This window comes from Chrysemys picta, chromosome 10 (assembly GCF_011386835.1).
Source record: "Chrysemys picta bellii isolate R12L10 chromosome 10, ASM1138683v2, whole genome shotgun sequence".
Lineage (NCBI taxonomy): Eukaryota > Metazoa > Chordata > Testudines > Emydidae > Chrysemys > Chrysemys picta.
The window spans coordinates 63,313,937-63,329,088 of NC_088800.1; the positions used below are offsets into that span (position 1 = coordinate 63,313,937).

At 46.7% G+C, this 15,152-nt stretch overlaps 1 protein-coding gene across 1 annotated transcript; it reads left to right on the forward strand.

Moving 5' to 3' along the window:
• The first annotated feature begins 7,768 nt into the window (after positions 1–7,768).
• LOC135974048 (uncharacterized) lies at positions 7,769–10,375 on the forward strand. Its single transcript, XM_065559936.1, has 2 exons — positions 7,769–8,955; positions 10,255–10,375. The coding sequence occupies exon 1, from the start codon at positions 7,916–7,918 to the stop codon at positions 8,921–8,923; it is 1,008 nt and encodes a 335-aa protein (XP_065416008.1). The 5' UTR covers positions 7,769–7,915; the 3' UTR covers positions 8,924–8,955; positions 10,255–10,375.
• Positions 10,376–15,152: the final 4,777 nt, after the last annotated feature.

Consider the following 15,152-nt stretch of genomic DNA (forward strand, 5'->3'; position numbering starts at 1 on the left):
CCCTAATTGGGGAAGCAGAGATAGCTGTCACCTAATTAGCCTGGGGCTGTATAAAAGCCGCAGGGGAAGGAAGTCAAGGGGGGAGCAGAAAGAAAGGGAAAAGGTAGAGAGTGGAAGCTGGGAGGTAGCTCTCCCCCCTCCAGATGGTGAAGGGCCAACTGTATGTGGTGAAACGGTGATGGGAAAAAGCCTGTAAATAAACTGCACCTGTGGTTACTAACCCCAGGGTCTCAGAGTGACTTTGTGGACTTAGCAAAGGCAGGAGCTAAGGAGTTCTGCTACACACTTGTGTAATTTCATTGACTGCAATAGGACCGTTCACATGCTTAAATTTATGCAGAAGCTTCAGTAACTTGCTAGATTGGGGCCTGAAGGGGGGGAGATTGAACTATCCTTTTACTTGCAGAGGTGGTTAGGGTGGGGAAGATAGCTCTGCCCATTATAATACTGCTCTGTGGGTGAACAGAATACTCCAGACACCCACCAGGACCTAGATCATCAAAGGTATTTAGGCACCTAACTCCCATTGTGATTAAGAATTTAAACCAATCTTTCACATGTACATGTATTCACAGGGAGAGGCGGGGAGGCATGTGATGTTCTGGGAGCTGTTCATGCTCCCACTAAAGTTGAGAAGAGTTTTGCCATTGACTTCAGTGAGAGCTTGAGTGTGCCCTTAAAGTGGGGAAAGGATTGTTTACAAAGCTTCATTTTTCACAATGTTTCAAATGTTTTATTTGTTCCAAAGAATCCAGTTGTGCATGATTTCCCCCCTCCCCTTAAACTAATGTGGTTAGGGATTTAATTGTCAAATCACAATAGCCTATTGTCCACTGTGTCCCCATGGTTTAATAGTAAGCTATGCATCTTGAAAGGTTCCAAGCAATGGAATAAGAGTTTCTCTTTTATTGTTAAGCTGGGTTGTCCAATGCAGGGGAAAGGTTTATGAACTCATCTATTTCAGAATCACTGTAGATAATCCATGCAATTAAAATGCCAACTCTCCGCAGTGTCTTTGGAGCTGGAGGACATTTCACTGAACCTTGGCTAGGATTTAAATAAATAACTCCTCCCCTGACCAAATCCCAACCTCAGAACTCATTAAACGTTGGTTGGTTGAAGTGCAGCATTAGCAAAAAATCTTTCTATTTTTCTGCGAAAAAAATGTACACAGCACATATTGTTATTGTATTCAGCCCAAAAAGTGGTGATTATTAATTTTGCTCTGCTAACCTATGCTGATAGTAAACAAATTCTGATTCAATTAGAAGAAAGTTGGCAATTAAAAGCCATTGGCAGGCCAAAGAAATGCACATGAGCTGAGAGAGGAATCCAGTGATAATAAACGTTGTGCTGGGAAGCTGTATAGCAATTATGCTCCAAGGGATATGAATATTGGCTGTCTCAGAATGGATGCATTGGGGGGGGGGGAGGGAGGACAAAGGGAGCAATTTCACTCCTCTCGCCCCTTGTATACCTGCACTGGAACCAGCCACAGTGTAATTGAGTGATGGCTGGGGCTCTAGCCGGGATGTCTCTCTAGGGCTCCCTGGAACTTTTCATGGCCTCAGAAGGGCGTGACCATCTGCACTATTGCTGATGGCTGGCTGGGTGGGACGGAGAGTGGATGCTGGGTCTTTTGAAAGCAGCAGTTATGTCTACTGCTAAGCAGGTCCTTCCCCAAAAAATCTCCCCCCTCCCCAGAGCTATTCTGTCATTTGCTATGCACACAGAGAACACCTGGAGCCATCTCTGCTTGGCTTCTACAGCTCGGTTCCCCGCACAATCCACTTCAAGGGCCAGCAGTCACAATCTTGTCCTAAGGGTCTAATTAAGGGATCTAATTTAGAACACTAAACTAAGGATGACCTGACAACTGAGCTAAGGCCAGAAATGTGTGCAAAAAGCTCTCCCTCGCCAGGCTGGCAGGGCATTCAGCACTTACATAATTCTCAATCTGTCACTTAAGAATTTCCTTGTCACCCCCTTTTAAAGGCTGTCAGCCGGTTCTGCGTTTGCTGTTGATGCCGTAGAATCCATCATTTGACATCCCAGAAAGCTCCTCTGCTGCATGGAGCTGCCCCATAAGGGATGACCTCCAGCCCTAAAAACATATTAGGGCAATTAGGTTCAACAATGTCTGTGAGGGAAGCGTATCTGTCACCAACACAGCACTTGCATTCAGTGAGACAGATCCACAGCTGACACAAACTGAAGTCAGGAGATCTATGCCAATTTATACCAGATAGGCCACTATTTGTTTTCTAGTTCTTCTGACTTTCTCAGAGAATAATTAGTGTCAATTCTGCCAACCCTAAGTATTTAAAAAAAAAAAAAAAAAAAAAGGTTGTCATGCCCCCAAACTCATGAGCTTGGCTTGAAAATCAGAAGATTTTAAAATAATAAATTTGGTGTTCTCTTTATTTGCCTTCTGGGGATCGAGCTTTCATGGGTCACGTTTCCAAGCATTTCTCCACCGCCATGAGGCCTAAACATTTTTTTCCCTTTGGTTTTGGGGCTGTAAGAAAAACACCAATATTGTGAGAGTTGCAACAACATTCTGACAGTTGGCAATACTTTATTTCAGAAGGTGGAGAAAGCTGCTAAGGGAGAGTCTGTTCTAGATTAGATTTTGATAAATAAGGAGGAACCGGCTGAGAATTTGAAAGTGGAAGGCATCTTGGGGGAAAGTGATCCTGAAATGATAGAGTTGATGATTCTAAGAAATAGTAGAAGGGAAAACAGCACTATAAAGATAATGGATTTCAAGAAGGCAGACGTTAGCAAACTCAGGGAGTTGGTAGTAGGATCCCATAGGAAGCAAGTCTAAGGAGAAAAACAGTTCAAAAGAGTTGGCAGTTTTTCAGAGAGACATACGTATGGGCACAAGAACAAACTATCCCACTGCACAGGGAAGATAAGAGAGAAGAGACCACCCTGCTTAACCAGGAGATCTTCAATGATCTAAAAATCAAAAAAGAGTCCTACATAAAGTGGAAACTAGGTCAAATTACAAAGTATGAATATAAACAAATAGCACAAGTATGTAGGGACAAAATTAGAAAGGCCAAGGCACAAAATGAGATCAAACTAGCTAGACATATAAAGGGTAACAAGAAAACATTCTACAAATACATTAGAAGCAAGAGGAAGACCAAGGAGAGGGTAGGCCTGTTACTGAATGAGGGGGAAAAACAATAACAGAAAATGTGGAAATGGCAGAAGTGCTAAATGATTTTTTTTTTGTTTCAGTTTTCACCAGAAAGTTTAGTAGTGATTGGACATCTAACATGAATGCCAATGAAATTGCGGTAGGATCTGAGGCTAAAGTAGGGAAAGAACAAGTTAAATATTACTTAGAAAAGTTAGATGTCTTCAAGTCATCAGGGCTTGATGAAATACATCCTAGAATACACAGGGAGCTGTCTGAGGAGATATCTGAACCACTAGTGATTATCTTTGAAAAGTCATGGAAGTTGGGAAAGATTCCAAAGGATTGGAAAAGGGCAAATATAATGCCAATCTATAAAAAGGGGGGAATAAGGACAACCCGGGGAATTACAGACCATTACAACATAACTTCAGTTCCTGGAAAGATAATGGAGCAAATAATTAAGCAATCAATTTGCAAACACCTAGAAGATAATACGGTGATAAGTGACAGCTTGGATTTGTCAAGAACAAATCATGTCAAACCAACCTGATAGCTTTCTTCGACAGGGTAACAAGCACTGTGGATAGGGGGAAGCAGTAGATGTGGTATTTCTTGATTTTAGTGATGCTTTTGATACTGTTTTGCATGACCTTCTCATAAACAAACTAGGGAAATACAACCTAGATGGAGCTATTATAAGGTGGGTGCATAACTGGTTGGAAGATTGAAAAAAATGGGTTTGTTTAGTTTGGAGAAGAGAAGACTGAGGGGGGACATATGTTTTCAAGTACATAAAAGGTTGTTACAAGGAGGAGGGAGGTAAATTGTTCTCGTTAACCTCTGAGAAACAATGAACTTAATTTGCAGCAAGGGCAGTTTAGTTTGGAGATTAGGAAAAACTTCCTAACTGTCAGGGTAGTTAAGCACTAGAATAAATTGCCTAGGGAGGTTGCAGAATCTCCATCATTGGAGATTTTTAAAAGCCGGTTAGACAAACATTCTGTCAGGGATGGTCTACAGAATACTTAGTCCTGCCATGAATGCAGGGGACTGGGCTAGAAAACCTCTTGAGGTCCCTTTCAGTGCTATGATTTTATGATTCTACCATGTGCTTAAGTTTTGGTATGTGTTTAAAAATAAACATGCTGAATTGCTTTCCTGAATTGGGGCACTGGGGGCTGATTCTCCACTCTGTGACACCAATTCTTGAGGTGTAACTCCTCAATGGTATGAAATTCACAGTGCCAAGGGCCCAAATAGCGTACTGGTGGAAGTAGGCACAATGCAACTGTCTTAAAGGGGAGGTGCTACGTTACCTCAGCAGTGACTCTGGCCCCAGCAATGTATACACATGAGTACCTATTTAAAGCCTAGTCCTAGCAAGATCTCAAATACAAATCACACACAAATGTCCCTCTGCACTTCGTCTCTCAGTTCTGAGGCCCAGCGGGAAGTTCATAATCCCCTTAGCTGCTTATCAGAAATGATTTCTGTTCGCTTCGAGTCTTCCCTCATCAGCCAGCATACTGCACCTTGCCTGACTTACCTTATCTTAATTTAATAACCTCCAAGGAGAATGGAATTATCCCATTTGGCTGAGCCCAGGAGCCTGGAAGTTTAAAAAAGAAGACGACGACTTTGAATAAATCATAAAATGCATTGAAAATTTAAAAGAAAATGCAATTGTTATTTCTTGGTGCCAGCCAGCCAGCTGCTTTCAGGAGTGTTATTGGCAATGGTCATGTGAGAGCCCAATATCAAAGTCTTAAGTAACACGTTATGCTGTTTTATATTCTTTATCATAAGAGAAATTGTTTAATTTATTATTTACTGTAAGTCACTGCAGAGAATACAGACGCTGGCCTCACACCTGCGTGTGTGATGAACATTAAACATGTGTGTGGGATTCAATGGGTCTACTCATGTGCATAATGTTACATGCAGGCAGACAGAGATTAAGGGACTCCTGAGTCTGCAAAGATTTAGGCCCATGTTAATGCCACTGGCTTTCATGGGACTGTGCACTTGCATAGTAACAAACCATCCGGATGTGCAGAAAGAATAGCAAATATAGCAGGCGACCAGCTTGGTTTAACAGTGAAATCTTCGGTGAGCTTAAACTCAAAAAGGAAGCTTAGAAGAAGTGGAAATTTGAACAGATGACTAGGGAGGAGTATAAAAAAATTGCTAGAGCATGCAGGGGTGTAATCAGGAAGGCCAAAGCACAATTCTAGTTGCAGCTAGCAAGGGATGTGAAGGGTAACAAAAAGGGTTTCTATAGGTATGTTAGCATCAAGAAGGTCAGGGAAAGTGTGGGACCCTTACTGAATGGGGGAGGCAACACAGTGACAGATGATGTGGAAAAAGCTGAAGTACTCAATGCTTTTTTTGCCTCGGTCTTGATAGACCAGATCAGCTCCCAGACTGCTGCACTGGGCAACATGGTATGGGGAGGAAGTGAGCAGCCTTCAGTGGTGAAAGAATAGGTTAAGGACTATTTAGAAAAGCTGGACATGCACAAGTCCATGGGTCCAGGTCTAATGCATCCAAGGGTGCTGAGGGAGTTGGCTGATGTGATTGCAGAGCCATTGGCCATTATCTTTGAAAATTCATGGTGATTGAGGAAGAACTACGGGGAACTACAGACCAGTCAGCCTCACTTCAGTTCCCGGCGAAATCATGGAGCAGATCCTCAAGGAATCCATTTTGAAGCACTTGGAGGAGCAGAAGGTGATCAGGAACAATCAACATGGGTTCACCAAGGGCAAGTGATGTCTGACCAACCTGATTGCCTTCTATGATGAGATAACTGGCTCTGTGGATATGGGGAAAGTGGTGGATATGATATATCTTGACTTTAGCAAAGCTTATGATACAGTCTCCCACAGTATTCTTGCCAGCAAGCTAAAGAAGTATGGATTGGATGAATGGACTATAAGATGGATAGAAAGCTGGCTAGATTGTCGAGCTCAATGGGTAGTGATCAATGGCTCGATGTCTAGTTGGCAGCCGGTTTCAAGTGGAGTGCCCCAGGGGTTGGTCCTGGGGCCAGTTTTGTTCAACAACTTTATTAATGATCTGGATGATGGGATGAATTGCACCCTCAGCAAGTTCACAGATGACACTAAGCTGGGGGGAGAGGTAGATATGCTGGAGGGTAGGGATAGGGTCCAGAGTGACCTAGACAATTGGAGGATTGGGCCAAAATAAATCTGATGAGGTTCAACAGGGACAAGTGCAGAGTCCTGCTCTTAGGAAGGAAGAATCCCATGCACGGCTACAGGCTGGGGACCGACTGGCTAAGCAGCAGTTCTGTGGAAAAGGACTTGGGGATTACAGTGGACAAGAAGCTGGATATGAGTCAGCAGTGTGCCCTTGTTGTCAAGAAGACTAACGGCACATTCAGCTGCATTAGTAGGAGCATTGCCGGCAGATCGAGGGCGGGGCCGGCGCCAGGCACCAGCGCAGCAAGCAGCTTCTTGGGGCGGCCAAGGGCAAAGGGGCGGCATGTCCGGCTCTTTGGCGGCAATTCGGCAACGGGTCCCTCAGTCCCTCTCGGAGGGAAGGACCTGCCGCCGAGATGCCGCCGAAGAAGAAAGCGGCATGATCGTGGCTTTTTTTACCCCGCCGCTTGGGGCGGCAAAAACCCTGGAGCTGGCCCTGATCAAGGGAAGTGATTATTCCCCTCTATTCGGCACTGGTGAGGCCACACCTGGAGTATTGTGTCCAGTTTTAGTCCCCGCACTACAGAAGGGATGTGGACAAATTGGAGGGAGTCCAGCAGAGGGCAATGAAAATGATTAGGGGGCTGGGGCACATGACTTATGAGGAGAGGCTGAGGGGAACTGGGGCAATTTAGTCTGCAGAAGAGAAGAGTGAGGGGGGCGAACAGCAGAGGCTAACAGCAGGAGTTTGCCTGGGAGCTGTCCAAGAGGAGGTACGCTAAGTGCTGCATTAGGGGGGCTGTGTTGGTGAGTATCTGAGTGCCTGCTGCTGGGACAGTTGGTCAGTTTGACCGTGTGCTTGATTGCTTGCTTGTTTGTTTGAAAAGTGTGAATTGGGAGTGCTTTGTTCCAGGTGGGCCTTGAGTGGGCCTGACTGGTATATAAGGGCAGTCAGCAGCGAACCAGCTGAGCGGCGAACAGCAGAGGCTAACAGCAGGAGTTTGCCTGGGAGCTGTCCAAGAGGAGGTACGCTAAGTGCTGCATTAGGGGGGCTGTGTTGGTGAGTATCTGAGTGCCTGCTGCTGGGACAGTTGGTCAGTTTGACCGTGTGCTTGATTGCTTGCTTGTTTGTTTGAAAAGTGTGAATTGGGAGTGCTTTGTTCCAGGTGGGCCTTGAGTGGGCCTGACTGGTATATAAGGGCAGTCAGCAGCGAACCAGCTGAGCGGCGAACAGCAGAGGCTAACAGCAGGAGTTTGCCTGGGAGCTGTCCAAGAGGAGGTACGCTAAGTGCTGCATTAGGGGGGCTGTGTTGGTGAGTATCTGAGTGCCTGCTGCTGGGACAGTTGGTCAGTTTGACCGTGTGCTTGATTGCTTGCTTGTTTGTTTGAAAAGTGTGAATTGGGAGTGCTTTGTTCCAGGTGGGCCTTGAGTGGGCCTGACTGGTATATAAGGGCAGTCAGCAGCGAACCAGCTGAGCGGCGAACAGCAGGAGTTTGCCTGGGAGTTCGCGTGGGGAGAGCGCACTGAGGCTTTCATCTGCAGGTTTCTCCGAGTAGTTCCTGCAACAGTTGAGGAAGCTCCTAAGAGGACGGTGATATGGAAGGTGAGCGATCAGCTGTTGTAACCTGCACAGGTTGTGCCATGTTTGTCTTTCTTCCGCAGGACAGAAGTGACTTTGTCTGTACAAAGTGCAAGCTGGTCTCCATATTGGAGGAGAAGGTTCGAGGGCTGGAGAAACAAGTATCGACTCTGCGTTGCATAAGGGAAAATGAAGATTTCCTGGACAGACGTCAGGAGATGCTTCTACGGCCACAATGTTCTGAAGATTCAGAGCAGGCGCAGCAGGGACAGAAGGATTGTGAGGAGGTTTGGCAGCATGTGACCTCCAGAAGAAGAAAGAGGAGCGTCCATGCACCAGCAATGGAGATACAGGTGAGTAATCGTTTCCATGTTCTCTCTACAGGTGCTAATGCGGAGAGTGGACTAGATGGCCCATCTGAGGGAAGGGAGCAGAAGGAGACTCCACCGATTGGAAGGCAAAAGATGCACTGTCCTAGGGATGCGGGTTCCACGACCACCACTCCCAAGAGGAGGAGGAGGGTGGTGGTGGTCGGGGACTCCCTCCTCAGGGGGACTGAGTCATCTATCTGCCGCCCTGACCGGGAAAACCGAGAGGTCTGCTGCTTGCCAGGAGCTAGGATACACGATGTGACGGAGAGACTGCCGAGACTCATCAAGCCCTCGGATCGCTACCCCTTCCTGCTTCTCCACGTGGGCACCAATGATACTGCCAAGAATGACCTTGAGCGGATCACTGCAGACTACGTGGCTCTGGGAAGAAGGATAAAGGAGTTTGAGGCGCAAGTGGTGTTCTCGTCCATCCTCCCTGTGCAAGGAAAAGGCCGGGGTAGAGACCGTCGAATCGTGGAAGTCAACGAATGGCTACGCAGGTGGTGTCGGAGAGAAGGCTTTGGATTCTTCGACCATGGGATGGTGTTCCAAGAAGAAGGAGTGCTAGGCAGAGACGGGCTCCACCTAACGAAGAGAGGGAAGAGCATCTTCGCCAGCAGGCTGGCTAACCTAGTGAGGAGGGCTTTAAACTAGGTTCACCGGGGGAAGGAGACCAAAGCCCTGAGGTAAGTGGGGAAATGGGATCCTGGGAGGAAGCATAAGCAGGAGAGCGCAAGAGGGGAGGACTCCTGTCTCATGCTGAGAAAGAGGGACGATCATTGAGTTATCTTAAGTGCCTATACACAAATGCAAGAAGCCTGGGAAACAAGCAGGGAGAACTGGAAGTCCTGGCACGGTCAGGGAACTATGATGTGATTGGAATAACAGAGACTTGGTGGGATAACTCACATGACTGGAGTACTGTCATGGATGGATATAAACTGTTCAGGAAGGACAGGCAGGGCAGAAAAGGTGGGGGAGTTGCACTGTATGTAAGAGAGGAGTATGACTGCTCAGAGCTCCGGTATGATACTGCAGAAAAACCTGAGTGTCTCTGGATAAAGTTGAGAAGTGGGAGCAACAAGGGTGATGTCGTGGTTGGAGTCTGCTATAGACCACCAGACCAGGGGGATGAGGTGGACGAGGCTTTCTTCTGGCAACTAGCAGAAGTTGCTAGATCGCAGGCTCTGGTTCTCATGGGAGACTTTAATCACCCTGATATCTGCTGGGAGAGCAATACAGCGGTGCACAGGCAATCCAGGAAATTTTTGGAAAGCGTAGGGGACAATTTCCTGGTGCAAGTGCTGGAGGAACCAACTAGGGGCAAAGCTTTTCTTGACCTGCTGCTCACAAACAGGGAAGAACTAGTAGGGGAAGCAAAAGTGGATGGGAACCTGGGAGGCAGTGACCATGAGATGGTCGAGTTCAGGATCCTGACACAAGGAAGAAAGGAGAGCAGCAGAATATGGACCCTGGACTTCAGAAAAGCAGACTTTGACTCCCTCAGGGAACAGATGGGCAGGATCCCCTGGGAGAATAACATGAAGGGCAAAGGGGTCCAGGAGAGCTGGCTGTATTTTAAAGAATCCTTATTGAGGTTGCAGGAACAAACCATCCCGATGTGTAGAAAGAATAGTAAATATGGCAGGCGACCAGCTTGGCTAAACAGTGAAATCCTTGCTGATCTTAAACGCAAAAAAGAGGCTTATAAGAAGTGGAAGATTGGACAAATGACCAGGGAGGAGTATAAAAATATTGCTCAGGCGTGCAGGAGTGAAATCAGGAAGGCCAAATCACACTTGGAGTTGCAGTTAGCAAGAGATGTTAAGAGTAACAAGAAGGGTTTCTTCAGGTATGTTAGCAACAAGAAGAAAATCAAGGAAAGTGTGGGCCCCTTACTGAATGAGGGAGGCAACCTAGTGACCGAGGATGTGGAAAAAGCTAATGTACTCAATGATTTTTTTGCCTCTGTCTTCACGCACAAGGTCAGCTCCCAGATTGCTGCACTGGGCAGTACAGCATGGGGAGAAGGTGACCAGCCCTCTGTGGAGAAAGAAGTGGTTCGGGACTATTTAGAAAAACTGGACGTGCACAAGTCCATGGGGCCGGATGCGCTGCATCCGAGGGTGCTAAAGGAGTTGGCGGGTGAGATTGCAGAGCCATTAGCCATTATTTTTGAAAACTCATGGCGATCGGGGGAGGTCCCAGATGACTGGAAAAAGGCTAATGTAGTGCCCATCTTTAAAAAAGGGAAGAAGGAGGATCCGGGGAACTACAGGCCAGTCAGCCTCACCTCAGTCCCTGGAAAAATTATGGAGCAGGTCCTCAAGGAATCAATTATGAAACATTTAGAGGAAAGGAAAGTGATCAGGAACAGTCAGCATGGATTCACGAAGGGGAAGTCGTGCCTGACTAACTTAATTGCCTTCTATGAGGAGATAACTGGCTCTGTGGATGAGGGGAAAGCAGTGGATGTGTTATTTCTTGACTTTAGCAAAGCTTTTGATACTGTCTCCCACAGTATTCTTGCCACCAAGTTAAAGAAGTATGGGCTGGATGAATGGACTGTAAGGTGGATAGAAAGCTGGCTAGATCGTCGGGCTCAACGGGTAGTGATCAATGGCTCCATGTCTAGTTGGCAGCCGGTTTCAAGTGGAGTGCCCCAAGGGTCGGTCCTGGGGCCGGTTTTGTTTAATATCTTTATTAATGATCTGGAGGATGGTGTGGACTGCACTCTCAGCAAGTTTGCAGATGACACTAAACTAGGAGGCGTGGTAGATACACTAGATGGTAGGGATCGGATACAGAGGGACCTAGACAAATTAGAGGATTGGGCAGAAAAAAACCTGATGAGGTTCAACAAGGACAAGTGCAGAGTCCTGCACTTAGGACTGAAGAATCCCATGCACTGCTACAGACTAGGGACCGAATGGCTAGGTAGCAGTTCTGCTGAAAAGGACCTAGGGGTCACAGTGGACGAGAAGCTGGATATAAGTCAACAGTGTGCTCTTGTTGCCAAGAAGGCTAACGGCATTTTGGGCTGTATAAGTAGGGGCATTGCCAGCAGATCGAGGAACGTGATCGTTCCCCTTTATTCGACATTGGTGAGGCCTCATCTGGAATACTGTGTCCAGTTTTGGGCCCCACACTACAAGAAGGATGTGGAAAAATTGGAAAGAGTCCAGCGGAGGGCAACAAAAATGATTAGGGGTCTGGAGCATATGACTTATGAGGAGAGGCTGAGAGAACTGGGATTGTTTAGTCTCCAGAAGAGAAGAATGAGGGGGGATTTGATAGCAGCCTTCAACTACCTGAAGGGGGGTTCCAAAGAGGATGGAGCTCGGCTGTTCTCAGTGGTGGCAGATGACAGAACAAGGAGCAATGGTCTCAAGTTGCGGTGGGGGAAGTCCAGGTTGGATATCAGGAAAAACTATTTCACTAGGAGGGTGGTGAAACACTGGAATGCGTTACCTAGGGAGGTGGTGGAGTCTCCTTCCTTGGAGGTTTTTAAGGCCCGGCTTGACAAAGCCCTGGCTGGGATGATTTAGCTGGGAATTGGTCCTGCTTTGAGCAGGGGGTTGGACTAGATGACCTCTTGAGGTCCCTTCCAACTCTGATATTCTATGATTCTATGATTCTATGATTTGATAGCAGCCTTCAACTACCTGAAGGGGGGTTCCAAAGAGGATGGAGCTCGGCTGTTCTCAGTAGTGGCAAATGAAAGAACAAAAAGCAATGGTTTCAAGTTGCGGTGGGGGAGGTCTAGGTTGGATATTAAGAAACACTATTTCACTAGGAGAGTGGTGAAGCACTGGAATGGATTACCTATGGAGGTGGTGGAATCTCCATCCTTAGAGGTTTTTAAGGCCCAGCTTGACAAAGACCTGGCTGGGATGATTTAGTTGGTGTTGGTCCTGCTTTAAGCAGGGGATTGGATTAGATGACTTCCTGAGGTCTCTTCCAACCCTAATATATTCTATGTACATAAGTATTTGCAGTAGTGGGGCCTTAATGTTGAATGCCATTACCCTCATGGTATTTTCCTTCTTTATGTAGGCCCTGATCCAGGACAGAACTGAAGCTCATGCTTCAACCCCATTCACTGTAACAAAACTTAAAGGTAAGCCATGTGATCAAGAGGCATCCCTCTCACAGAGATGAACAAACCACAGCATGGTTTTGCCACTGTGGAATGTAGGCTTAATTTGCTGCTATTGTTGCATGTTCTTAATTTGAAAATTGTGATCGCAGGTCATGGGGCTTCCGGTTCATTCCAACCCTGATTGAATCTCACTGATTATACAGAGGCATGCAATTTATTAATTAAGAGTAGATGGTGAGCTCCCCTCATATTTTGATTAACCCTAATAGCCTTCACAGCATGATTTGCGAAGAACTGAAGACACCATTACAACTTTTTATAAAATAATTTGAAAAGCTATTAAGCGCATCCCTTGAAACCCTTTCACTTATTAGATGGCTAATCTGCATGAGTAACTGCTTGGCAGCTGAACATGAGCCACCATGGAAAACATTCTGCTGCTGATTTTGTGAAATTACTTTTAATCATGCTTGAGAAGGCAGATGGTCTTTCAGGCTTTAACCAGATTTGTTTTCAGGAAGAGAAGACGTGAAGGACAAGGGGCCTCTCCCTCTTTATAAACCCTTGAGCTCAGTGAGACACAGGGCCAGATGCAAACCTAGGACTTCCCGCAGCTGATGCCAAGAGGCAGAGGTGCTGGATAATCGGAAGAGAGAAAGAGGGTGTAACACTGAAGGTGGGAGTACAAATGAAGGCTTTGTGTTTCAGTGGTGCTGAGCCCTTACAGTTTCGATCAAAGTCCCTGGGAGTGTGCAACACCTCCAAAAAGCTATCCCTTTAATGGCTAGATTATGGGGGTTTCTATCACATCCCATGCTGGAGAAGGAGGACCTTTCCCCCCTCCCCTTCGCCCCGCAACACATAGGCTACTTGTTCACTTATTCCCTCCCTGGAGTATGTGGGGGGAGCCTTGAGTACACGCTCCTCTCACTGGGCCTGTGCAGTGGAGACTGAAATGTTCTGCAGGTATTGGTTAACAGTAACTTAGTGTCTATTGGGAGCAAGGAGGAATTGTCACTCAGAGGAGTGTCTTGGAAGCAGAGTGGCTCCCGACTTTTCTCCTGCATTGGTGGTGCAGCATGTGCATCCCTTCTTGCTCAGACTGCGCCTAAAGTCAAAATCTAGCTTTAAACTCTAACCCTCTGGACAGCAAGTAGTTGCCCAGTCACGCCACTAGTACCTGCCACTAAAGCTTCAGACAGTGAGATCTGCTGAAGAAAACGGGCAGGGAAAAGAGGAGAGCAATGGAGTCCTGCATTGCCCTTCTGTGTCTCCCTGTTATCTTTGCCTTTTTCTCTGGAACAGAAAGATACGGTTATGTGGCGTATATATCTGTTATAAGGAAATGTGAATCCATGAGGCCTGAGTGATTTGGAAACATGTGGGCTATTGCAAGTAAAATCCCACCCTCCAGTAAACTTATAGTTCAACGCTTGTTCTTTTCGACTCCTTCTCAGGGCACAGACTACAGAGTCTTCATCTGCTATTATAGTTGGAGGCTCACCAGCTTTTTTGCAGAATAAATGGTGATATGTATTGCTCTCTCCTAATGGCAGAAGAAGCATGAGCTTCCGGCATATCTGCTGCCGGTTGCGGCCAGTTGAGTCCTGGCCATTAACCTGCAGTGACAAAAAGTCTGGAGTCCTTCCAAACCCCAAACTTCTTTTGTCAAAGAAGTTCCCACACCCCTGCCTTTGTCTGGCTTTTTGTTAGGGACTCAGTCCCCCCCAGGACACACTCAGGAAGTGTTTATCTCCTTGAGTCCCAAATATTTACAGTGCACTTTGATCATTAAAACTTATTGTGATGTTCCCCAACATATGGCAAAAAAAAAAAAAAAAGACAAATCTTCATAGCCATATCTGAAAATGACCGACCATTGCACAAACCCTCGCCTGCATATCAGGGCACAATGGATCTTGTTTGTTGAAGAGATTCCACTGAAATATTATAGAAACGAAGGGCCTGATTCATTTTGCATACACCTGTTTACATTGACTCCATTGACTTCAATACAATTATTCACAATTTCCACCAGTGAGAGGGAACTCTGGCTATTCATCCTTAGTCAGGGACTCAGCAACTGGAAAAGCTTATGCTAAATTTCCCAAGCTGTCCCTGGCCAGATGGGAAACTCTACTCTGTTGTGGTTTTCAATATTAATAGAAATACAGAAGATGTACTCAGAGACAATGCTACAGGAGAGGAGGAGAGGTACTCTCCTAGGCTAGGAGGTTGCAGATAGCTTTGAAAGTTATCTGTTTCTACAAATGACTACAAGTAGCCTCGTAACAGGTGATGAATGAGGAACACTCAGGGTGTTTGCTTGCCTTCTCGCTGGGCTGGAGTGAGTCTTAACTGTCCCTGCCTGGCTGCCTAGCAGAAAAGGTACTGGGAGTGAAGCAGAGCTGGGGAAAGGCCCTTGCCTTGCTTATACTGCAGTCTGCCCCAGGAAGTGGGGCTAGATGGTGACTGGCAGTAGCCCAGACTGAGGCGAGGTGGGGTTAGTGGGTGGGGGTTCCCCTGGGTGGGGAGACCCAGAACCCAGGAGTGTGGGAGTACTGCCAGGTGGGGCAGCAATCCAGAGAAAGGGGCACCGGGGTCCAGGAGGGACACGGGGGCCCAACGGTCCCGGCTGACACAGGGTGTTCCAGAAGGCTGGTGAGCTAATTCCCATGGACGACCAGCAGGAGGCGCCGCAGGGGTGAGTCCTGCACCGTTACAAATGGAAAGCAAAAAAACCCTAGCCCTTGCAGTGTGTCCTAGTGATTAGTAGTGACA